General features: G+C 68.3%; 4 protein-coding genes and 1 non-coding gene across 5 annotated transcripts; 2 read left to right on the top strand and 3 right to left on the bottom strand.

Annotated features, from left to right (window-relative positions):
* Positions 1 to 1618: 1618 nt before the first annotated feature.
* On the bottom strand, positions 1619 to 2080 carry CEND1 (cell cycle exit and neuronal differentiation 1). The gene has a single exon (XM_054725806.1). It carries the CDS (start codon positions 2078 to 2080, stop codon positions 1619 to 1621), a length of 462 nt encoding a protein of 153 aa, XP_054581781.1.
* Positions 2081 to 4329: 2249 nt separating this feature from the next.
* Positions 4330 to 11262, bottom strand: SLC25A22 (solute carrier family 25 member 22). The gene is made up of 10 exons (XM_054724894.1): positions 11236 to 11262; positions 8451 to 8598; positions 8169 to 8294; positions 7937 to 7992; positions 6929 to 7019; positions 6249 to 6367; positions 5958 to 6132; positions 5711 to 5865; positions 5528 to 5603; positions 4330 to 5458 (listed from the first exon to the last, which is right to left on the bottom strand). The coding sequence occupies exons 2-10, from the start codon at positions 8468 to 8470 to the stop codon at positions 5305 to 5307; spliced, it is 972 nt and encodes a 323-aa protein (XP_054580869.1). The 5' UTR covers positions 8471 to 8598; positions 11236 to 11262; the 3' UTR covers positions 4330 to 5304.
* A 502-nt stretch (positions 11263 to 11764) lies between these two features.
* Positions 11765 to 17271, bottom strand: PIDD1 (p53-induced death domain protein 1). Its single transcript, XM_008159607.3, has 16 exons — positions 17215 to 17271; positions 16169 to 16540; positions 15332 to 15745; positions 14926 to 15135; positions 14796 to 14850; positions 14455 to 14656; positions 14210 to 14335; positions 13930 to 14109; positions 13711 to 13858; positions 13479 to 13614; positions 13249 to 13399; positions 13049 to 13172; positions 12858 to 12976; positions 12665 to 12778; positions 12376 to 12575; positions 11765 to 12142 (listed from the first exon to the last, which is right to left on the bottom strand). The coding sequence occupies exons 2-16, from the start codon at positions 16464 to 16466 to the stop codon at positions 11884 to 11886; spliced, it is 2736 nt and encodes a 911-aa protein (XP_008157829.2). The 5' UTR covers positions 16467 to 16540; positions 17215 to 17271; the 3' UTR covers positions 11765 to 11883.
* Positions 17272 to 20099: 2828 nt separating this feature from the next.
* Positions 20100 to 21961, top strand: RPLP2 (ribosomal protein lateral stalk subunit P2). The gene is made up of 5 exons (XM_008159576.3): positions 20100 to 20208; positions 20380 to 20503; positions 20928 to 20976; positions 21651 to 21749; positions 21848 to 21961. The coding sequence occupies exons 2-5, from the start codon at positions 20381 to 20383 to the stop codon at positions 21922 to 21924; spliced, it is 348 nt and encodes a 115-aa protein (XP_008157798.1). The 5' UTR covers positions 20100 to 20208; position 20380; the 3' UTR covers positions 21925 to 21961.
* LOC114229037 (small nucleolar RNA SNORA52) lies at positions 21006 to 21139 on the top strand. Its single transcript, XR_003615134.2, has one exon. It is a non-coding gene; the product is annotated as a small nucleolar RNA SNORA52 (small nucleolar RNA).
* Positions 21962 to 22682: the final 721 nt, after the last annotated feature.

Genomic DNA, 22682 nt, shown 5'->3' on the forward strand with positions numbered 1-22682 from the left:
TGAGATGCGGGCGCTCGACAGGGTCTGCCACGCGGGCGGCGGGCCCAGGGAGGACCAGGAGGGGAGATGTGCCCGTCACGTCACCTCAGAGAAGGCAGAGCCCATAGCATCCCTCCTCCGCCCAGCGGGCCTTGCTCCCGGCCCTGCCCAGCCAGCCAGCGCCTGCAGCTGGGGTCCCGGGCGGGCCTGGCCAGGTGGGTACCGGGAGCTGGGGGTTGGGAGGTGAAGAGAGAAGGGAACCCCCACCCGCAGTCTCCCCTGTGCCCTCCCGGGGATGGGGAGCTCACTGCAGAAAGGGGGTGTATGTAGAAAAAGGGCTCTCCTGGCTGGAGGCCAACCTGCGGCACAAGGTCCCCCTTCCCCACCCCAAGTCCCCGTGCCGCCCTGCGCAGTGTGGCCAGGACAGCAGGAGGCCTGGCGGTGGGGCAGGCCCCAGAACGGCTATGAGCAGAGCCAACCAGGATCAAGGGCAGGGCGGTGGCAGGGGAGGGCCAGGTGGTGTGGGTGTGACCCTTACCTACCGGGGCAGGGGACCCCGACTCTCCCAGCCTCATGCAGGTGAGGACGCCAGCCCAGCCGTGAGACAAGTTTATTGTAGACTCAGCCTCCATTCAGGCCCAGCGTTCCAGCGGCCGGCTGGCCAGGGACGGGCACGTCAGGGTCCCACGGTGCCCACCGCCGCCCTCCAGAGCCCGCCCTCCAGCCACCGTGCTGTGGGCCACGCCGGGACTCCATGGGCCACCGAGGGGCTGCCCGGCACGGTCCCCTGCGGGCACATGGGGCAGTGGGCATGGTGATGGTCACCCACCATGTGGTTCTACTCTACCTGTTATTGCATTTATACGCTTGTTCGACTCAAAGGACGCTGGGTAAGGCAGGAGGGCCCTCTCCAGGGGCATCTTTGGGGGCTCAGCAGACACAGCTGCGGGGCAGGTCCTTGATATCCCCTGCCCCCCCCAGCTGCCCCCCCGGACAGTTGCCACAGGATGGGGAGAGGGCTCAGGGCAGGAAGTGAGGTGGCCCCCACCCGGAGACAGGCCTTGCACCGTCTCCCCAGCTCGGGCGTGGGCAGCAGGCAGAGGCGGCACGAAGCCTCGGGTCAGCCCCTGGAGTGGCTCAGCCCGCCAGACCCCCACCCCGCCGGCTGCAAGCAAAGAGCAGAAGCGGGGAAGGTGAAACAGCCACACCTTTAATGTCCCCGCGTGGCCGGCCCAGGTCAGGGCCCAGCCTGGACCCGTCAGCCTCAGGGCTCCCTCCTGCCTGGGGCTCGTCAGGAAGCCCCTAGGACCACGGGGCCCCTTGGGACAAGCTGGCCCGCTCAGGGTCCACCCCACCCACCGCCCCAGGTGCCCTGGCCTGAGCCCGCTGCCCGAGGCCACAGCTCCACCCTGCGCTGCTCAGGCCCAGGAGCCGGGTCCCTGCCTGGGGGGTGGGGAGGGGGACACGCTAGGGACCAGCTAAGGGGGCGGGGCCCCACTGCCCCGCAGCCGGTCCGTGTCTCCCCCGTGTCGGGGCGCGTGTGTATATGTTGCCTATGGGCTATGGGTAGACAGCTATGTGAGGTCGCATGCACATCCCGCGGTCCGCACAGGGCGCTGGGCCCCAACTGGGCAGCAGGTCATTTCTTCCGGGCCAGGAAGACCACACCGAGAATCAGGGCCACGGCAGCCATCGCCGCGCCCCCAGCCAGCAGCAGGGGCGTCAAGTTCTCGAAGGGGCAGGGACCTTGGCCACCCCGGCCCCCACTGGGGACCTGGTCCTCCTCGGCCCCGTTGCCAGGGCCCTTGGGCTCCGGGGCCGTGTCGGGGCCGCTGGGGGCGGGGGCCGGGGCCGGGGCGGCCGGCTTCAGGTTGCTGTGGTTGTGGAGAAGGGCGGGGTCGGCTTTGGCCGGCGTCTTCTTGGCAGGCGGTGGGGCAGGGGCCACCGGCGGCTCCTGCTTCTCCGCTTGGGCCTCCTTCTTCCCAGGCTTGGCCGAGGCGGCTTTCCCGTCCGCCGCCGGGGGGCCTCTGACCTCCGCCCCGGCCGGGGGCCCCTTGGCATCGGGCTTGGGGCTGCTGGCCGCCTTCCCTCTGGACTCCATGATGCTGTGGGGGTGCGGACGGGCAGGTGGCGGGACCACAGCGGCTTAGGACAGCTCACCCTTGGGCATTACGTGGGCCTGGAGGGGGGAGACACAAGGACGCCCCATCCTGTCCAGTCCCCACCGCCTTGGCCCCTAGAGACACCGCTCAGTCCTCTGGCACCCCGAAAGCCCCAGCTCAGAATCCTCTCTTCCAGGGCCCAGCCCCCACCTGTCCCCGGCCACACCCTGAGAACCCTCCCCCTGCCCCCCCCCGCACAGGCAGGGCTCTGGGCCCCGAACGGGGGGGGGGGGGGGGAGGGGAGAGACCAGGTCTCCTTGTCTGTAAAATGGTCTTCCCTGCACTCAAGCCGTGGCCATGACGCTGGCCCAGGGCAGGGAGGCCCTGGCAGGGAGCGAGAGCCACCAGCCCCGAGAGGGTGTGTGGCCAGGGGAGGTGGGCAGCAGCCAGGATGGGTTTGGGCAGCACCGACCATGTGCCCTTCTCAGAGGGATGGGTCCAGGCGGAGGGGCAGGGCAGGGTGAGAACCCCTTCATGAGAACTGGGCTCTCTGGGCCGGCAGGGTGGGCGTGGCTGAGGCCACAGGACCGGGATGCAAACCCTGCGGCGTCCCCAGGAGGCCGAAGCCAGGAGGGCAGTGACGGCCCCCTGCCCTGCGCCCACCCGGCACGGCCTCACCTGCTCCAGCTCAAGGGCAGGGTGTCCTTCCTGAGCCACAGGCTGCCCCTGCCTCGGGGGGCGGGGGCAGAGGGCATCCCCGGGTTGGCCTAGGGCGGGCACACACCCTGTCACTCAGCCTCAGCAGTGGGGCCAGGCGGAGGGGGGGTCTGGGCTGTGAGAAAGGCTGGCCCCACCCTGAATGCCCAGGGCAGGGTGAGGGGGCTGGGCGCCTGGCCCCTGGGCCTGAGCCGTCCCTCCCGGCAGACCTTGACCCTGTCTGTCCGCCTCTCCCCTGGGAGGATGCGAACCCCCCCCCCCTGCCCCGGGAGGGGGCCAGGGACACTAACCACATGGAAGGTCGCCTGAAGGTCACAACATGATGGGGGTGTCCCAGGGAGAGGCCCCAGCAGCCCTCACCCCGCCGGCCGCGCCGTTCTGGAGGCGCACCCAGCAGCTGGGAGTCAAGTTTGCGGAGGGCAGGTGGTCTGCTTCCCCCACTGCCCTCGCTTACTTTGAGCTCACACTGACGTCACCTGGCTGCCCCTCCCCCCCCCACTCCTGTGCCCGGGAGAGGGATGACCTTCAGGGCAGGGAACCGCCTCAACCTGAGCGCCCTCATCGCCCCTCCCCCGCGCGCCCGGCCCGGTGCCGCGGAGCCCCGCCACCTTACCCTGCTGCTCCCGGCGCTCCCACCTCGGCGCTGGCTGCTCTACGCGGGGCCTCGGCCGGGGCGAGCAGCAGCTGCGGCTGAGAGGACCAGGAGTTTCCCACAATGCAGTGCTCCTGCGCATGCAGGGGGCGGGGCCTCATCAGCTCAGGCTCCGCCCCGCTGCCTTCCGCAGCGGACGCCCCTGTCCACTGGGCACTCGGGGGCCCCACCCTCGCTCCGCTTTCCCCCAAAATACATTTTTATTGATTTCAGAGAGGAAGGGAGAGAGGTGGGGGAACAGCAATGATGAGAGAGAATTACTATTGGCTGCCTCCTGCACGCCCCACGCTGGGATCCAGCGCACAACATGTGCCCCAACCAACCCACCCTGATCATAGGTGGATGCCCAACCACTGAGCAACACCGCCTGGTCTGGCTGTTGTTAATCCCAAGAGCGGGTTAGGGTCAGGCTGCGAGGGACTCAGGCTGGCCTCCCCGCACCCCAACCCAGACAGCCGGGAGTCAGGCCAATGTGCCCGTCAGTGAGTGGGCAGGGGGACCCGAGCCAGTTATGAGGGGTGCTCCCCCCCAGCCCCTAACAGAGACTCAGAGAGGAGGCATCTACTTAGAATATTTATTTATCTTCTTACACGACAAGACACAAAAAGTCACTTCTTGAAACTCCTCAAAAGAAAAAAAATATAAATCTGTCAGCAGCAGCAGCAGCTTCCAAGGTACAACAGATGTGATGGGTACAACCGTGAACTGGGGGCCAGGCCTCGGCCCCAGGTAGTGTCGCTGGGAAGGGGCCTCCTCGGAGGGGCCTGGGTGGTGGGGGACACAGCACCAGCACGATCACCCGGCAGGGGTGGCAGGGCGGGCGCCTGCCTCCATTCACAATGGGGATGGGTCTGGACAGCGGGCGGGCGGACGGGCCCAGAGAGCAGGGCGGCCTGGAGGGCGGCTCGTGGCCCCGCCCCTGCAAACAGAGCAGGTGCCCCTGGCTCCATACTGGTCATGCTTGCCCTTCCCACTGGCCAAGGTCAGACCCGGGCGCAGGTCTCAGAAGAGGGGTCAGCTGCAGGTGCAGCAAGAGGGGCTGGGCTGGAGAAACAACTTCTGGACAGGGTCAGCGGGGGCACAGGTTTACACAGCACACACACGCACACGTGCGTGCACGCACACACACACACATGTGCATGCACGCACACACTGCCTGGCCATGTGGGAAGGGCAGCGGCTCTCCCATACGCACACAGACCTCTCACGCACTCTGGGCCCCCAGTCGGGGTGGGGCAGAGGGGCCCACCAGGAGGATGGTTGGGTCCCACAGTTAGGGGTGGGGTTTCCCTGGGAGTCAGGACTCAGTGTGAACCCCCCGCCTGCCTGGAATTCCTGGCTCAATATGGGGAACAGGAGACCCCGATTCTCCTGCAAGGCTGGCCGAGGTGAGAGCAGCAGTGGGGAGGCTGGACCGATGGACGGACAGAGGGCTGGACAGAGCCACTTGTGCTCGGCAAGTTAATAAATAGGTTTGTGCAGCCTCCCCTTTGGGGACGAGGGGCTGCGCCTCGGGGACGGGCCGGTAGCCTGGAGGGGAGGGTCCACCTGCCCAGCCCTCACCCGGGAGCCCCCAGCTCAGAGACCAGCTCTGTCCCTGGGGGTGCCCAGGCCAGGGTGGAGCTGGGGCAGCAGGGCTGGCTCCGGGAATGTGACGATGTCTGTGATTTCTACATAAATAACTCATTGATCCCAGCGGGTGTCAGGCAGGACCCCCCAGTCCGTGTGTGTGGGCCCTGCACCCCTCCTCCTACCCCCATCCACACGGGGGGGGCGGAGACGTTCCCCTGTTGGTCCTGGGCGCGCCGCCCAGCCCCAGGCCCACTCTAGTCCTGCGGGTGTGGGGGGCCAGGCTCAGGGCTGGGGGTTCTGCAGCAGCCCCAGCAGGGTCTCCCCGATGCCCAGGAAGTAGACCACCTGAGCAATGCCAAACAGTGGGGCGATGACCAGGGCGCGGCAGTAGGCCCCCTTCAGGAAGGCGGAGGGACCCTCGTTCCGCAAGATCTTCCTGTGGAGAAGGGGGGGTCAGAGCCGGGGCCAGCCTCCCCTGCACCCCCCGCCGAGGGGCCTCACCCACCTGGCGCAGTCCAGGAACCCGGAATAGGTGTCTTCATTAACCCCGCGCTGGAGCGACTGCAGGCGAGTCTTCACCACTGCAGGGAGGCGCAGGTCAGGGGGCCGCTCACCCCCGGACCCCCACCCCCACCCCAACCCCCACCCCCACCCCCAGCCGGAGGGAGGCCCAGGGCCCCCTACTGACCATCACAAGGGTTGACAGCCACGGCGGCCGTGCTCCCGGCCACACAGCCGGCCAGGAAGGACACGTAGAAGGGGGCCTTCTCCTCGGAGGCGGACTGGCCCAGCTGGTTCAGGTTGGCAAAGAGGGGGAAGTAGACGATGGAGAAGGGGACGTCCCTGCGGGGGGGGTGGGGGTGGCGGTGACTGGAGGTGCGGGGTGGCCGACCTCCCTCTACCCTCCCCCTCCTCCCTTCTCCCGCCTTCCCCACCTGAGCAGCGTGGCCCCCAGTCCCTTGTAGAGGCCGGCAATGCCGCGGCTCTGGAGCAGGTCCCGGGTGAGCTGGGTGGCCGTGGGCCGGGGGGCGGCGGGGGCCTCCACGGAGGGCTGAGTGCCCCCCTGTGTGGAGAGCTGGGCCTGGGCAGCCAGGATCTTCTTCTGGGCGGCTGGGGAGGAAGAGGAAGGGAGAACAGGCTGGCTCTCCCTCAAGGCGCGGGCAGGGACCGGCCAGGCGGCTGCCCCCCCGCCCGCTGGGGCTGGGTCCCCTGCCCCAGCCACTCACCGATGCGGCCGGCGTCCTGGAGCTGGATCTTGAGCATCTCCATGGGGGTGGTCACGATGACCTGGCAGGTGCCGGCCCCACAGCCGGCCAGCATCTCCCTCAGCAGCGTCAGCTTCTGCCTGCAGGGCGGGGGCGGGGGCGGTCACGGACAGAGTCGGAGGCCCTGCTGCCCAGGCAGCCGCCCCTGCGCCTGGGTGTGAAGGGGGACAGGAGCAGTGGAGGCAGACACAGCCCTGTGGGGGCACAGCACCCCTCAGCCTCAGACACCCCTCCAGGCCCTCCGGCGCGGGCACCGAGCCCGGCAAACAGATGGCCCCGCGGCAGGAACCGGGAAGGGAGGCGGGGCCCTTCCCGAGCAGAGACAGATGGAGAAGCTGGGGGTCTCAAGTGCCCCAGGGGTGACCCTTTCAGCCCACCCTCTGGGGACAGAGGAAAGCTGGTCATCGCCCACAAATCCCAGCTATGGGGGCGCAGGCCGTGGCCCAGGGCCAAGGACCACGGGGGCTGGAGCTGCAGACAGCGCCTGCTCACTCCTCCCAGTGCGGGGGGGGGGGGACAAGGACGAGGAGGACGGGACACAGGAGGAGGAGGAGCGCGGCAGGGAGAGGAGGCCCCGCACGCCACGGTGGGGGCAGCAGGAGGGCACGCCTGTCCTTGGCCCGGAGGCACGGCCCCCTCACCCGTCCTTGGAGAGGTGATGTCGGAAGAAGTCGTTGGCTGCCAGCTTAATGGCCTTCTCGGGGGTGACAAGGGTCAAGTTCACGGCGGCTCCTGTGGGCACATCATGGTGGGGAGGCTCTCAGCCAGCACTCGCTTCCCAGTTGGCAGAGCCCTACCCGAGTCGATCCTTGGCCGCCGCCTCCTGCCCTCTCACCCACATTCGTGCCAGGCAGGGCGGGGACCAGGCAGGGACAGGGCAGTGCTGCCTCCTCCCGGCACTCTGCTCGCTCTCCCCCAAACCACCCTCCCGCTCCAGCCAGGTGGGCGCCCTGAGGAACACCTCCTGGGGGCAGAGGGGCTCCCTCTGGCGAGGGCACTGGGTGAGAGGGCACGCGTGGACGAGCCTGAGTCTAGCCCGTGGGCTGGAGCCGGGCCGGTGGCGAGCACTCCGCAGTCAGGGCCAGGGCTGCACAGCCTCTGGGAGCTCCAGGCTTGGGGACTGTCTAAGAGGCTTTGCAGGACTTCCCCCCCGCCCCCCCCCCCCGCCCTGTTTCCCAGCAGACAGGGCCCTGCGGCTCTCAGAAGGCAGGGGATGCCCAGCTGGCGTGGCTCAGTGGCTGAGCATCACAGTTTGATTCTGGTCAGGGCACGTGCCCAGGATGCAGGCTCGATCCCGTGTGGAGCGTGCAGGAGGCAGCCGATCCATGATTCTCTCTCATCACTGATGTCTCTCTCCCCCTTCCTCTTTGAAATCAAAAAAAAAATTTTTTTTTTTTAAACTGGCAGGAAGGAGGCTGTAGCCAGTGGTAGAAACACGTGTCCTGCCACGCCAGGCGCTGGCAGTGAGTGGGGGTGGAGTGACAGGGAGGGTGGATGCTGAGAATTGCCCCTCTCCAGGTCCCACCTGTCATCCAACGCCCCGGACTCCAGCACCAGGGCCAGCGGATGGCCCCGTGCAGGGACAGTCCACACGCACAGCCCAGGCCTGCTGCCCGCCCCCCTCCCCCCCCTCCCACCCCGAGCCTCACCGCGGTACATGCCGAAGTAGCCCTCGGAGCGGATGGTCTTGATGAGGCAGTCAGACCTGCAGCCAAGGGACGGGTGAGCTGGGCGCAAGCCGGGGGGCGCAGCGATGGCTCCAGCCCCGCGCAGGTAGCAGCACCCCCAGGCCTGTCCTCTCTTCCGCATCCCCTTTGGTTAAACAGGGTGGGGCCCAGGAGTGGAGCTCAGGAGTCCGCCCCCCCCTGCCCCCGCACTCACATGCTGGTGTACATGCGCTGGCCATTCTGCTGGTTCTGCAGCCGCGTCTTGGCCAGGTCGATGGGGAACACGCAGGTGACCCCGATCAGCCCGGCGATGCCGCCATTGATGAGCTTGGCTGGGAGACTGCGGGAGAGGGGGTGTCAGGCCCTGCGGCCTCCTGGGGCACGGGGCACAGGGCAGGGGGAGGGCAGGGGGCAGGGGGCAGGGGGAGGGCAGGGGGCAGGGGGAGGGCAGGGGGCAGGGGGAGGGCGGGCCCAGCGGCGGCAGGAGCGTCCCTACCTGATCTGCTTATCAGCCATTTAACCGGCGGCACCCAGGTGGAGGTGGAGGTGGAGGTGGAGGTGGAGGCGGAGTCCGGGGTGGAGGGCAGAGGAGTGGCAGGTGGGACCGACGGCCACCGGCTGGGAATCTCAAACCCCCTTCTGGCCTGGAAGGAGGAGGGGGCTGGAATCGGCGGGTGGGACGGGCCACCAGGCACCCCCAACCCCCCCCACGCCTCAAGAGGGGCACCAGGCGCCTCCCCCACCACCCAGGCTGGGGCACCGACGCGTCCTGGGGTGCAGCACTGGGGGAGGTGCCGGGCATGCAGACTCCCCTCCAGGCCTCCCACCGCGTGTCCTGCCGGCACCTCCTCACGTTCGCGCTCACGTGCGCACAGAGCGCTGTCTTTAAAGGGCCAGCGCCCGGGTGGGGGGGCGGCAGCGGCAGGGGCTGGAAGGAAGGGGACAGTTTCCAGTCGGGTCAGCCACCTCCACCCAGGACTGGGCTGCGGCTCCCCCCCCCCCAGCTCCATCCGTGAGCAGAGAAAGGGGTCGGAGTCTCCGCCAGGACCCCCCATGCCGGACCCTCAGACCTCTTTCTTCTGGGGAAGCACCATCCTCACCCACGCCCAGCCCTGCCCCCACCCTCCTCTCCACCCTCCCAGGAATTTCATTCCCACACACACACCCCAGAACCCATCGGCCGGGGGGGGGGGGGCGGGCAAAAGGGGGGGCAGCTGGGAGGTGGATGGCTGACCTCCCACCTCCGCTCTCCGGCGGGGGCAATGGGGCCCCCCTCCCTAGGGGCAGGACTCGGAGCCAGCGCCAGCCCGGCCTCCCCTGGGGGCACAGCCAATGCCTGAGCTGTCACCCACAGAGCGCCGCCGCCAGCTGGCTCACCCGGGTCCCTCCGAGGGCTGGTGACCTTCACCTCCGGTCCCAGGTCCGGCTGCCTGCCCACCCGCAGGCCCTCCGCCCCGTCCCGCCCCTGCCGTCCGCTCCGCTCACCGAGGTGCAGGCTCTCCTCTGAGGCCACGGCCGCCGCAGCGGAGCCCTAGCGGCGAGGGAGGTGCCGGCGCGGGGATTGGTCTCCGGGCGGGGAGGGGCGGGGGGGGGGGACTTTCTCTTTCACTTCGGGCGTGAGGCTCCCGCGGCGGCGGCGAGAGGACAGGGGGTGTGGCAGCACCTCGGGCAGCCTGGCCACAGGGCGGTGGGTCTGACCCAGGCTGACCAGGTCAAGCCAGGCCCCCGGCCCCCAGGGATGCCAGCCCTGGCCACTGCGCCCGCTGCCCGGTGGGTTCCGGCTCCCTGAGGACGGGGCTGTGCTCAGGCCCCCGTGGGCCTCTGCGGGGAACGGGTGCCGTGGGGTGGAGATGGGCTGTGGGACCTGTGTGTCCACTGGGGAAGGTGCGTGTCAGGGAGGCCCGGCCCTGGGCACGGGGAGACCCTCCTGTCCACCAGAAAGGCCGGGAGGGAGTGGCTGGGTCTCAGGGGCCACTGGCTGCCACCCACGGGCCTGCTGACCCGGCAGGTCCAGAGGCCACGAGAACGGGCATCCCAGAGCCCTCGGCCCCGCCGAGTCCGCCCTCCCCCAGCGCCAGCTCACACCCCAGGGCCTCTGCCTGGGACCTGCTTCTCTGCAGTCTGCCCTCTGAACTTCAACCTGACCCCTCCCTCCCCCCTCCCCCCTCCAGGTACATTGGTCACAGTCAGCTCTTTCCTGCCCCCGGACCCAGGGGGCAGGGGCCGCACCCCAGGGCCCAGGCCTAGCACCGCCCTCTGAGGACTGAGGGAACCCTGCCTCCGGGGCATCACCTGGCCCCACCTCCTACCTGGCGTTAGGGCGCCTAGGTGATGGGGATCCCGCAATCCAGACGGACTAAGTGGGGGAGAGGCAGGCCCAGAAGCCAGGGACCCCAAGCCCAAGAAGACAGCCCTGGGGTCCCCCCCCACAAGCTGCAAGGAGCAGCAGGACACTCGGACAGCAGTGCGTGAGCGGCCTCTGGGGAGAACTGGAGAGGGACCCTCTGACCCTGAACCCCCCTTTTCTGTCCTCACTCCGTGGACGGCCCTGCCCTGGACCCCATGTTGCCATAGAAACTGGGCAGCCCCAGCCCTGACGGTCCGCCCCTCTGCCCACAGCCAGGCGGGCAGCTCAGGGCGGCCAACGGGCCACGCGCCGCTCGCAGGCGCCCCGGGAAAACTCCCACAAATGACGCCGCTGACCCCCCCCCACGCCCCTGACAGGCGATGGGGCTGAGGGTCGGCGTCTGGAACTGACCCCCGTTCCCATCCCACCTGCCCCGTCCCCCGACCCAGGGGAGGCGCTTTCTGTTCGGCCGGCGAGAGCGGCGCCACCCCGCGGACAGAGGCGGCGTGGGTGGGGGCCGCGGGATCCGCTCAGGGGCCGGCTCAGCTCCCGGTCCTGTTGGACAGGTCCGAACCGGGCCCGGAGCCAGAGCCGGGCTGTCCCCGCTAGGCGATGGCGACTCCAGCCACGCACGTGTCCACACACGTCCGGCGTATTCCCACGGGTGACCCCCCCCCGGCCTGGCCTCGGGGCTCCGGCCCCAGGCAACCACCCCGCAGGGACACGTGTGCGCGGGGAGCGCGCCCGTCACCGCTCGGGGCCGAGCACGGCCTCCCACACCCGGCGGCAGGGATCCGAGCATCGCCGCCCCGGGTCCCCCACGGCCGCCTGGTCCCAGCAGCGGTCACCTCCCCGGGCCGACTTCGGCGCCCGTCGCCCCCGCAGCCGGGCCGCACCGGAGCGGGCTCCGTCCAGGGGCGGCCGGGGCACTCACCGCGCTCCGCCGCCGCCGCGCTCGCCTCCCCGCCTGCCGTGCGCCCCGCTGCAGCAGTGCGTCCGCCCGGCGCGCTCCGCCCCCGGCCCCGGAGCACACGGGCTCCGGCGCCCCCTCGCGGCCGGCGTGGCCACTGCACCCTGGCCGACCCCGCGGTCTCTGCCGGCGCCCTGCGTGGGCGGGACCCAGGGAGCAGCCCGGTGGGACCGGCCGGCGGCCGCAGCGCTGGGAAAGGGTGTCCCGCGGGAGGAGCGATGGGACCACGCAGGGCTCGAGGGACTGGGCCGCTTCAGCCGACGAGGCGGGTGCACAAGCCCGCACACAGGTGACTTTGTATCCGAGATGCTGCAAACGTCACTTTGTAGCCGCGGCTCCTCCCTCTCCCAGGAAGATCAGGACCCACAGGAGGTGCTGGGCACGTGCCAGGGGCAGGACCAAGGTCACCGGAGGCCCCCCCCCGCCCCCCAGCGGCGGCCAGGCCTCTGATCTCCACCCAACAAACAAACCAAGCTCTGAGACAGCAGCCAGACATGCGTGTTTGTTGCACACGGAGGTCACTGTCCCCGCACACAGGGAGGACTTGGAGGTGGGGCCCTCTGAGCCCGGCCACAGCACACGTGGGGCCAGGCCAGAGTCGGCAGGGTCAGTCTAGGCCTGGGCAGGCTCCGGGGACTGTGAGGCCGAAGGCCCAGGTGGGGCAAGGTCCCCGGGGGCCAGGCCTGCGCGGCGGATGCCGTCCTGGTACTTGTGGCGGCCGAGCTCCAGGATAGCCCGCACCTCTTCCGCCACGTCCCGCCGGTCACTCTGCTCCAGCGCCTGCACCAGGCTCCCCACTGCCCCTGGCTGCCCCGCCTGGCGCTCAGCCCAAGAGAACAGCATGTGACGGATCTGGGCGTCCAGGTCGTCCCTGGGGAGAAGGGGGCTCAGTGACGGAGGGGCCCACCCAGGACTGCCTGCCACACACCCCCGGGCCGGCCTCCTGCGCCGTGGCCAGGTGTGGCCAGACCATCCCTTTCGGTATGTTTGCCCTGCCTCCCCCCCCCCGGTCCCCGAAGGCACTTCAGCAGCCTCAGTGGGGCCCCCCGGCCGCAGGGGCCCAGGCCCAAGGCTGGCCCCGCGCGGCAGCCGAAAGGCACCCACCGGAACTCGTGCCGGATGCGCTGCAGCTCCCGGTAGGAGAGGCCCAGGTGCAGGGCCACGGCCGGCCAGTCAGGGCCCAGGCGCCCGGCCAGACTCAGCAGGTTGCTCTGGGTCAGGAAGCCGGTCTCAGCATCGCCCAGGTTCAGAGGTGCCAGGGAGAGGCTGGCTCCCTGCCCCGGGCCCTCAGACCTCCGCAGTCTCTGTGGGGAGGGGCGGACGCAGTGAGCCCTGGCCTCTGCCCCCGGCCCACCCCTGCCCCTCCCCCCCCCCCCCCCCCCCCGGGCCTCACCGGCAGCTTGATGGGCAGAGTGGCCATCCACAGGGCGTCCGCACCCTTCCTCTGCCGGGCCGCCTCCGCCTCCGCGGGCACCTCCTCCGGCACGGCCCCCCGGTAGAAGGACACCTGGGGCAGGAGACAGGGTTCAGTGCCCCGGCCTCCAGGCGGCCCGGGAGGCAGCCTGGGGGCCCCAGCCCTCGCCCACCTGGCCCCTCACGGCCTGAGCCTGCCGGTCCAGGGCGGTGGTCACGTACACCTCCTTCAGATTCTTCAGGTGCGAGTAGAACACGAAGCACACGCGGCCCTGCACGCAGTCCGGGCGGTCTGCGGGGGGCGGGGGGTGTCAGCAGGGGGTCTGGGCAGACCCCGGGGCCCACCTGCAGGGGCAGGGCCTACCCGCATCCACATCGATGCCTCTCTCAAAGGCAGCGAAGAACTTCTCGCCTTCGAACATCTCCACGGTGTCCGAGGGCTCAGGGCCGCGGTACCGCTCCAGCAGCCGCCGCAGGGTGGCATCCACCTGGGGGCACCCACGGCTCAGAGCCCACCCCCGGCCCCCACCCCCACATCCCCGGCCTCCCAGCCCCGGCCCCCACCTTGTTGCGGGGCAGGCACTGGAGCAGGACCTGCTCGGGGTCCCTGCGCCGCTGCAGCGCGATGAGGTTCACGCGGTGCAGCCGCAGCCGCTCCCAGGCCTTCCGCGCCAGGCCCCCCACGCAGGTCTTGGTGGTGTACCAGAGCCAGTACCTGGGGGGGCGGGGGTGAGGCGGGGCTGCGCATGCAGAGGAGGGGGGGCGGGGGCTGCGGGAGCCGGGGGGCCACTGACCAGGAGAAGTGTGTGACCTGGAAGCGCGCGTACAGGTGGGTGAGCTCCAGGGCCACCTGGGCCGTGATGTCGTCCCAGGTGGCTGCAGGGGGCGCCCGGTAGAGCAGGTGCAGGCGGGCGCGGTCCAGACTCAGGCCTGCGGGAGGGAGGGAGGGGCCACAGGCTGAGGCTCCCCACAGGGCCTCCTCCCCTTCTGGCCGCCAGTCCAGGGCCACACGGCCGCCTCTCTCACCTGTGACACCGGGCGGCAGCGGCAGCTGCACGGTGACGGGCCGGAGGAAGCTGGAGGGGCCGCTCTGGGAGAGGCACAGCAGGGGGCTCACCGCCGCCTGGGACTCCCCCAGCAGCGCCCGCAGCTCTCTGCCAGCCATGCGCACCACCTAGGCAGACAGGCCGCCTCAACACCCCGTGTGAGGCACCCCGGCACCCCCGGCCGCTGCCCTGTCTGTACCTGCATTCGGACTTGACGAGGCTCCTCGGTGGCTCCAGGGGGGAATGTGACCTTGACCCCCGGATGCCCCGAGGACCACAGCAATGTCCCCTCTGGTGGCACCAGGCAGGCGTTGGACACGGGGCGTGAAACCACAAGGAACCACGAGAAGTGGGGTACCTGGCAGTGGGCCCAGAGCCGCTGGGCATGGGGATGGGGTCAGAGGGAACAGGGTCAGAGGGGAATCAGGTCCTGGAGGACCCCCCCCCCGCCCCCACCGTGCTCCTCCCGGCAGCCTCACCTTCGGTGCTTCCTCCTCCAGGCGGGTCTCCAGGTCGCTCCAGCTGTCGTCGCTCAGGGTCCTCACCACCACCTCACGGCAGCGCCGGGCCCGTGGGGGCACAAAGAGCAGCCACAGGCCCACCTCCTGCGGGCACGGGGGGTGAGCACAAAGGCCACACCTGGCCGCCCCCCGGCCCCCTCCCCGGCTGCCCCACCTGCCCCCCCCCCGGCTGCCCCACCGGCCCCCAGCCCCGCCGGCCGTGCCTGCTGGAAGGCCAGCCCGTGGGGCTGCAGCTCCAGGACCCCGCTGAGCAGCGAGTCATGGGGACCCAGGGGCACGAGGCGCGGCTCCGGCAGCCACAGGCGGTAGCGGATGGTGACCGAGGTGGCAGTGGCCCCGGCGGGGAATTGCAGGCGGACCCCGCAGGCCAGGGTCACAGAGCAGCCTTGGGGGGTCACGAGGAAGCTGCGTGAGGACAGGGCGGGCATCAGGTCAGACCCGGAGGGGCTTCAGGTCTGAGCCTGGCCCCTGGGGGCCTCTGGGAGACCCCGGAGCACGGGAAGGTGTCCGGCTGCTCCTCTGGCCCCACCCCCCCATCACACACCTGTCCAGCTCTGAAGTCAGGAGCAGCCTGGGCATTCCCGGGGCCGCAGGGGACCCTGTGGAAGGACAGCGTGAGGATGGGGACGGCCTGTGTCCCGTCTGTAGTCTGCCCTCCCCAGCAACCAGCCTACCTGGGGGCCTGGGGGAGTCTGGCAGGGCCTCGCCCAGGGGGTTCCCCTGCAGGCGCACAAAGGGGGCGTCTAGCAGCTCGGGGGGCACTTCCCGGAGCTGGTTGTCCCTCAGGTCCAGCCGGACCAGCAGCGGGAGGCGGGCCAGGCCGGCGGGCACCGAGAGCAGGCGGTTGCTGTGCAGGACAAGGAGCTGCAAGGAACGCAGCCCCGCTGTGGGCAGGCGCTGCTTAGGGCCAGGGGAGGACCTCTCCGCCCCCGTCCCCCCCTCCGCCCTGAGTGCCAGGCCAGGCCTGTGAGTGCAGGGTCCCGGCCCGCGGAGGATGAGAGGGGCTGATGAGTGGAGGCCAGGCAGTGGCTGGGGGATGCCCTGTAGTCCTGCGAGCCCAGGACGCATGGCGGTGCTCACCCAGGGAGGCCGGGAGGCTCTGCAGCCGGTTGGAGGCCAGATTGAGCTCCCGGAGGCTGCTCAGGCCTCCGACCTCAGGGGGCAGAGTGTCCAGGCGGTTCTCGGAGAGGTCCAGGCGTTGCAGGGCGGACAGGGCTCCCAGCGCCGCCGGCAGCGCTCGCAGGTGGTTGTGGGTCACGGACAGGAAGGTGAGGGCCGAGAGGGCCCCCAGGGCCTCAGGCAGCTCTGAGAGGCGGTTGTGAGAGAGCAGGAGGGCGCCCAGGTGGCACAGGCGCGGGATGCAGGCGGGCAGCGTCTCCAGGCGGTTAAAGCTCAGGTCCAGGTGGGCCAAGCGGGTCAGGCCACTCAGGCTGGCGGGCAGCGTGGTCAGAGAGCCCCGCAGGCAGGCGCCCAGCGCATCCCAGTGCTGCCCACCTGGGAAGGTGAAAGGCGGGTGTGGCCCTCAGTCCCAGGTCCCAGCTCAGCCAGGGAGGGAGCTGCATGCAGCGGGGCCAGGGCCTCCAGGTCTACCCAGCCGGACAAGGACGGACAGATGGAGGTCGTGAGAGACACCAGCAGGTGGAGGGAGGCCAGGACCGGGACTGGAGGCTCATCTCAGCCGGGAGCCATCACCCACGACCTGCCCCATGAAAGCGTGCGCCCTGCAGTCTGCGGGGACCACCACAGGCAGCTGCAGGGGCCGGGAGCGGGGGCGCAGCCCGTGTCACGTGGGAGAAGAGGGCTGGGTGCGGTGTGTGGAGAACAGGGGCTGGGAATGGGGTTTGCCCTTGAGGACCAAGAAGCAGAGGCAGGAGCTAGAGATGGGGCGGGAGAGGGCCGGGGCCCGGTGGGGCTCACCTTTGAGGACCAGGGAGCGGAGGTGCGGCAGGCTCCTCGGCACCTGAGCCAGGGCGGCCCCCAGCAGCCGGGGGTCTTCGTGGGCACTCAGCTGCAGGAACTCCACCCCCAGCAGCTGAGGGGGGTGCCGGGCGCACAGGCGCAGCAGCCGGCGGCAGCCCCCGGGGTGCAGGTCCAAGCTCAGGCGGTTCCCGGCCAGGAGAAGGGATGCCCCAGGACCCGCATCCACATCCGCAGTGTCTGCAGCATCCTCTGCAGCAGCCGCCCGGGGCTCCGGCTCCTCCTCCGCCGCGGCCATCGCCCACCGGCAGGCCTCGGGGGCCGGACATGTCCCAGCTTGCCAGGCAGGCCTGCTCAGGCAGGGCCCGGAGGCTGCGGAGTCAGGGTGAGGAGAGGGGAGGCGTGGGGCTGGACCCTCCTCCCGGTCAGTGGCATGGGGACTCTGGTTTGTTAACACTCCAGCTCCTAGAGCCCAGGGCCCAGGGCCCAGGCCGGACAGAGCTCACATGAAACGGGGCTGGAGAGCGGCAGCCCAGGGCCGGAGGGCAGCAAGCAGTGTGACCTGTGTGCGGAGGCGCCTGGGAACCTGCTTGCGGGGAGGAGGGCGGTGGGAAGTTTCTGGAAATTTGGACAAGGGACTCTAGAGCTGTCAGGTCATCCTGGCTGTCCCCTTCTGCCCCCCGCCCCCCCCCCCCCCAGCCCCACGAGTGTCCTGGGTGCAGCCCCACCTCCAAGCTTCACTCAACAGCTTTGACAGGTCAGGACTGTCATCTGCCACGTGGGGGCGGTGTCCCGGGCCCTGGGCGATCGATCGTGCCCCAGTGTGTCAGAGAAGCGAATGTGAGAGGAGACTGGGGTCTGAGCCGCTGCACCCGCTCCCTGGCCCTTGGAGGAGTCTTTCCGCCCCAGCCCGTTCACACCTCGGGCGGCAGCGGAGAGCGGTGCAGGGCGCACTCGGGACTCAGGCGGCCTCGGGGCGGGTCCCGGCCCGGGGAGCGCAGACCTCCCCCACCCGCCGTTCCCGCTCCCGTTCCCGCCGCGCGTACCTGCGCTCCCTCCCGGCCGGCTCCGTGCGCCCTGCGCGCCCCGGCTCCCGCCGGCGCGTTTCCGGGCGGGCTGGGACTCCGGGCGCCGCCCCCTCTGGGCCCCGCCCCCGGGGTCCGCGGGCCTCCGCCTGTGGGTCCCGTCCCGCCCCGCCTGCCCGCGGCCCGCCCGCAGCCCCGGAGACGCGGACGCCGACCCCATCTGCTTCGCGCCCGCCCAGCTGTCTCCAGCTCCCCTGCCCGCGTCCGGCGGTGCGCGCTGCGCGCCACGAAACCCGCCCTTTCCGAGGTCTCGCCCGCGGCTGGCGCTGGGGCTGTGCGTTCCCGTCCGGTGTAAACGGGCTGGCCACGCTCAGGCGGACGGGCTGGGGGCTGACCGCACCTGCGGCCTCGCAGCCACCCCCGCCCCTTGCTCCGGGTGCCTGTCCTTCCTCAGCTCCCGTCACCCTGCGCCGTGGTGATCGCTCTGGGCAGGGGCCCCAGCAGGCTTCCCCACAGGCCGCCTCCTTCCACGTGTGTCTGCATCTCAGAAGGGAGCGCCAGGAGGCTCCGAGAGGCCCGTTCGCCCAAGGCCGCGGAGCTGGTGGGCGCCTGCCCCGCCCAGACCCTCAAACCAGAAACCCTCCCACCCGCGCTCTCTCCCGCGAGGAGGTGCTCTGTGGAGGGACCGATGAACACATCCCGCTCTGCCCGCCCTGCCTCACACCACACCGCGTGCACCCTCTCCTCCACCTCCCAGCCACCATCCCTCCCACAGGATGGGCAGAAGCTGCCAGACCTCCGTTCTCCGGCCCCTGCCCACCCCCATTCAGTTTCCCCAGAGCTGCCAGAAAAGCCTTTTTAAAAACCAATCACACCAATGTGTAGCCCTAAAAAGGAGGGGCGTTCTGACACAGGCTACGGCGTGGGGAAACCTGGAGGATATTCTGTTGAGTGAAATAGGACCGACACCGAGCGACCGATACCGGGCCGTTACACTCACGGGAGGAGTCGGGTCCAGAGACAGCAAGTAAAATAATGAGCCACCGGAGCCGGGGAGTTTGGGGAAATGAGAACGTTCTGGAGACGGTGGTGGTGATGGTTTTACAACGATGTGAATGTACTAAGTACCACCGAATTGTCTTATTAAAATGGTAAACTTCATGTATTATTTTCCACTTACGTCAACCAATCAGCCCCACGGGAGTGGCTCAGTGGTTGGGCGTCGACCTGTGAACCAGGAGGTCATGGTTCCATTGCTGGTCCCGGCACAGGCCCGGGTTGTGGGGCTTGGTCCCCAGTGTGGGGCGTGCAGGAGGCAGCCAATCAATGATTTTCCCTCATCATTGATGTTCCTCTCTCTCCCTTCCTCACTGAAATCAATAAAAAATATATTTTTAAGAAATCAATCACATCATGCCACTTCACTATTGATTGTAATGAAGGGCTATCCTTGCCAGGATGGTCGCCCCACTTGACCCCAGTTGTGTGACCTTGAGCAAGAAAGTGTCTGTGCCTGACCTCCGCGACGCCGCCTAGGGCTGCAAGCAACACTTAGAGATGGAGTTACATTTATTATGCGCGGGTCCAGAGGAAGATGTCTCTCAAATTCTGGGCCCCAACATGGAGGAACTTTCCCTATTTGTGTGTGTTACCCTCTTTGTCTCCCAAATATGGGGTGTGTCCGGCCCCCTTTGCAAGTCCTTAAAGAGCCCCTATGTGCTGGGGCCTTGAGACCTCAACCAAAGGCCTGGCCTGGTGCCAGCACTGATAACCTTGTCTGGGGAAGGTTTAATGGCCTCTCTGGAGTGGGAGTAGTCTTATTTTCCTTATTATTTAAGCAAGCACGCATCTACAGAAGCCAAGTAGCAGGGTTAGAATTTCAAACAGCAGTTTTTATATAAGATGGATGCTTCAGGGCGACTGTGTGGTTTGCGCTAACACAACGGCGTTTGATGCACTACACCCGAGGCTCGCTCTGTTAGGCCGCTGTGGGCTGGCTGCCGCCTGGGGACCCATCTCCGTCCGACCTTCGCCTCTGACCCCGCTGCCTGGTGCCGGCCCCGGGATTTAGCAGGGCCGGCTCCGCTCCTTCTCATCTTTCGGCTCAATGTCCCTTCAGGGTCTATCTCGGCCAGGGACATCCTTGTTTATTTACTCCGCGTGTCGTCGCGCCAGAACCTAAGTTTTGCGGAAGCGGGCTGGGTCTATTCCCTCCCGGGACGCAGGCCGCAGGGCGCAGCAGGGTCCGACATGGAGCAGGAACGGGTGGCACATGCCGATGTCCGCGTGCACACGGAGGTCAGATTTGAGCCGACAGTCAGAGCAGCGCAGAGCAGCAGCCACTGAGCCCAGACGGCTAGGCTCCGCGACATCAGAGCGGCTCGCCCACCTCGCTGAGCCAGGAAGGGCTAGGGCTCGACCCCACCGGACGCGAGCCTCTCTGTCCCCGCGGCCAGGCACCGCCAGAGCCGGAAGCGTCCCGGCCCAACCTGCGCAGCCTCAGTGGGACCCACGTGTCGCTCCCTCAGGAAGCAGCGCACTCGCGCTTCCGGCCGCCCTGGACGATGGGACTTGTAGTTCCTGGCTGCGTTGGCCGCTGTCGCAAAGGAAGGCGTCGCGGGCGAGGCGGCCGCGCTGCATGTTGGGAGTGTGTAGGCCCCGCGTGGCATGCAGGGAGCCCTGAAGGGAGAAGCTGCACTCGGGCTCGCGCTCCGCTTCGTTCCGCCGCCGCAGGGGTTTCGGGGGACGTTCGCCCCACACTGTATATGGAGGCGGCCTCGGAATTGCCCTTCGCCTTTGCTGGGGCGGCTGCGGGACCGGGCCGGACGTAGACTTCTCCAGCGTCCTCATTGGCCGAGCGCCTCGTGACGTCACTCATAAGCGCCCTCGGTGCAAGGAGTGTAGCTCCCGGAGGCTTCTGGGTAGCGGATTACCCCCGCCCCCCGCGCCTGCGTCTTCCTTTCCCTGCCTGACGCCGCCGAGGTCGCACGCGCGAGGCCCCTCCGCCGCCGCCAAGTGAGTGGAGCGACCCGACTGGGCCGTTGGCCGGGCGGGGGCCTTAGGGGACGGGCGGGGCGCGGGGCGGCCTCGGTGGGGTCCCCCAGGCCGGGCCACGCGCGGCTGCGCTCGGGCCGGGGTGGGGGCGGGAGGCCTCACGGTAACGCCACGGCTCTCTCCGCCGCTCAGGATGCGCTACGTTGCCTCCTACCTGCTGGCCGCCCTCGGGGGCAATGCCTCCCCCAGCGCCAAGGACATCAAGAAGATCCTGGACAGTGTGGGCATCGAGGCGGACGACGACCGGCTCAACAAGGTAGCCGCCCGCCGGGCCCGGCCGACCGACACTCTGCGCAAAGGGGTCCCTCTCCCACCCGATCCGAGTGTGTTTTAGGGAAAAGTGTGGTTTGGAGGCCTTGATACAGCCCCAAGGAAACGAGAGACCAGCATGGTTTAGTAGAAGCACCGTGGAAGTCTCGTGTGACTTAAAATGCTGTAGTAGCTGCCGTAATCTAAGAAATGTAAAGGGGGGTGTATTTGAGAGCCATTGTTTTTCACCCAAGTTAATTAAGATGTTATTTTGACATAATGTTGGGTACAAATTAAGATATTTTTGCATCTGTCATTTGTAGCTGTCTCGGTGCGGGGAACCCACGTGTGCGTGGTAACTAGTGGGGCCTGGCTCCAGGAGGGTGCAGGTCGGGTGCCTGGTAACTGCTGGCCATGGTTTTCTCCTCCAGGTGATCGGCGAGCTGAACGGGAAGAACATTGAAGATGTCATCGCCCAGGGTGAGCTTGTGCACGGCCTTCGGTTTCCATGGTCCATCCTAATTCCTGTTGGCCGCCTGTGGCCTTCCAGGTTTCGCTTGTGGACCAGAGCAGCCTAGAAGCCTCGCCCCGAGGAGTGAGCACGGCTTCCGCGGGCTCATGCCAGGGGCACTTCTAGACACTCGAGAGGACGCTAGGGGGCGCCTGTGCTGCCGCTGGGCCTGGCTGCCCTGCCCCGGTTTGGAGAACTGGGCCTAGTAAACAGGTCTCTCCACGTGCCCTCTGTAAGGGGGTTGGCGTCAGCGGTGACCACAGGCCCCGGCTCCCTTTGCGGGGTGGGTGGCTTTCTGGTGACATCAGGGTGGAGGTGATGGGACTTGTTTGGAAATTGCGCTGCTGGGCAGCCATTCCTGTCCCTGGACACGTGACTGGCCAGGACAGGAGCCAGCTCAGCCAAAAGCCTCCTCTGAGCTCACTGCTGGGAACGCGTATCTGGACACTGGGCAGCAGACTAGGTCCCTGCCTGCTCATAAACATGTTTGTCCAACCTGACCCCAGGGTAGGGAGTTTTGCCCAGCTTGTTGTGGGCCAGTTCCTGGAAGCCCAGTTCCCAGATGGGAAGTTTGGGGCTGGGGCGTGGCGGAGCCTCTTGTGGGGGAGAGCTTTAGCCTCTCACTCCCTTCTCTGCTTCCTAGGTATTGGCAAGCTGGCCAGCGTTCCCGCTGGAGGGGCTGTGGCGGTCTCCGCCGCCCCAGGGTCTGCAGCTCCTGCTGCTGGTTCTGCCCCAGCTGCAGGTAAGTGGAGGCTCAGGCAGCGGGCACTGCGGGTGCGCTGGAGGGTCTGGGAGCCTGGCCCGCACTGGTCGCCTCGCTCACTGGTCTTTTCCCCACAGCCGAGGAGAAGAAAGATGAGAAGAAGGAGGAGTCCGAGGAGTCGGATGACGACATGGGATTTGGCTTGTTTGATTAGTCTCGTTCCCCTGCAAATAAAATCCTTTTTACATTTATCTTGAGGGGCCTGTGACCGTTTGTTAGAGCCTGGCCTCTGCACTCTCGCCTCGTGCAAGGCAGCTGTGGGACGGCCAGGGCGGAGGCGCTGCTGGCCCAAGAGCTGGTGTTGGGGAGGGGACCCTTCCTGTGGGTCTTGGGTGTTGCCAAGCCTTGACGGGCTCAGGAAGGGACACCAGCCTCCTTGAGTGCTTCTGGCTCCTGAGGACTCGGGGTGACGCCTTCAGGGGACCCCCAGGAAGACTTCAGAAGCCACGTGGGCAGCCCTGGCCGGGCAGCTCAGTTGGTTAGAGCATCATCCCGACACACCGAGGTGACACACATAGCGGGACAGCACATCCCGTTTCTCTAACGTCCCCTTCTCTCTCACATCAGTAAATGAGTTTCCTCAAAAGCAACAGTGGTTGGTCGCCATTGCTCTGAGGTGGGCAGAGGCCACCAGTTCCCCCAGACGGTGGCCGGTGTGGTCCCTGGGTTTGTGCAGGGTAGGGGATCCAGTCCGTCACGTGCTCACAGCCCTTTTGGGTGGGCCTCCCCATGGTCCCCCAGTAGACACCCCTTCTGAGGCCCTGGCCAGCAGCTGGCTGGGGTGTGCAGCTCGTGTGTGAAGAGCCTTCCCCTGCGGGCTAGTTCTATGGAAAAGGCAATGAGGAGAACATGAGGCCTCAGGCAGGGAGCCAAGACCTGCGGAGGCCCCAGGGCAGGGGTGAGGGAAGGAAG

This window comes from Eptesicus fuscus, chromosome 13 (genome assembly GCF_027574615.1).
Source record: "Eptesicus fuscus isolate TK198812 chromosome 13, DD_ASM_mEF_20220401, whole genome shotgun sequence".
NCBI lineage: Eukaryota > Metazoa > Chordata > Mammalia > Chiroptera > Vespertilionidae > Eptesicus > Eptesicus fuscus.

Coding starts and splice junctions, on each gene's coding strand:
- RPLP2 (XM_008159576.3), top strand. CDS start 20,381: ATGCGCTACGTTGCCTCCTACCTGCTGGCCGCCCTCGGGGGCAATGCC. Junction 20,977..21,650: donor TGAAGATGTCATCGCCCAGG/GTGAGCTTGTGC, acceptor TCTGCTTCCTAG/GTATTGGCAAGCTGGCCAGC. Junction 21,750..21,847: donor TGGTTCTGCCCCAGCTGCAG/GTAAGTGGAGGC, acceptor TTTTCCCCACAG/CCGAGGAGAAGAAAGATGAG.
- CEND1 (XM_054725806.1), bottom strand. CDS start 2,080: ATGGAGTCCAGAGGGAAGGCGGCCAGCAGCCCCAAGCCCGATGCCAAG.
- PIDD1 (XM_008159607.3), bottom strand. CDS start 16,466: ATGGCCGCGGCGGAGGAGGAGCCGGAGCCCCGGGCGGCTGCTGCAGAG. Junction 14,851..14,925: donor AGACTCCCCCAGGCCCCCAG/GTAGGCTGGTTG, acceptor GTCCTTCCACAG/GGTCCCCTGCGGCCCCGGGA. Junction 14,336..14,454: donor ACGGGCTGGCCTTCCAGCAG/GCACGGCCGGCG, acceptor CCGTGCCCGCAG/GAGGTGGGCCTGTGGCTGCT.
- SLC25A22 (XM_054724894.1), bottom strand. CDS start 8,470: ATGGCTGATAAGCAGATCAG. Junction 7,993..8,168: donor CAGCGCATGTACACCAGCAT/GTGAGTGCGGGG, acceptor CCTTGGCTGCAG/GTCTGACTGCCTCATCAAGA. Junction 6,368..6,928: donor CATCACCTCTCCAAGGACGG/GTGAGGGGGCCG, acceptor CCCGCCCTGCAG/GCAGAAGCTGACGCTGCTGA.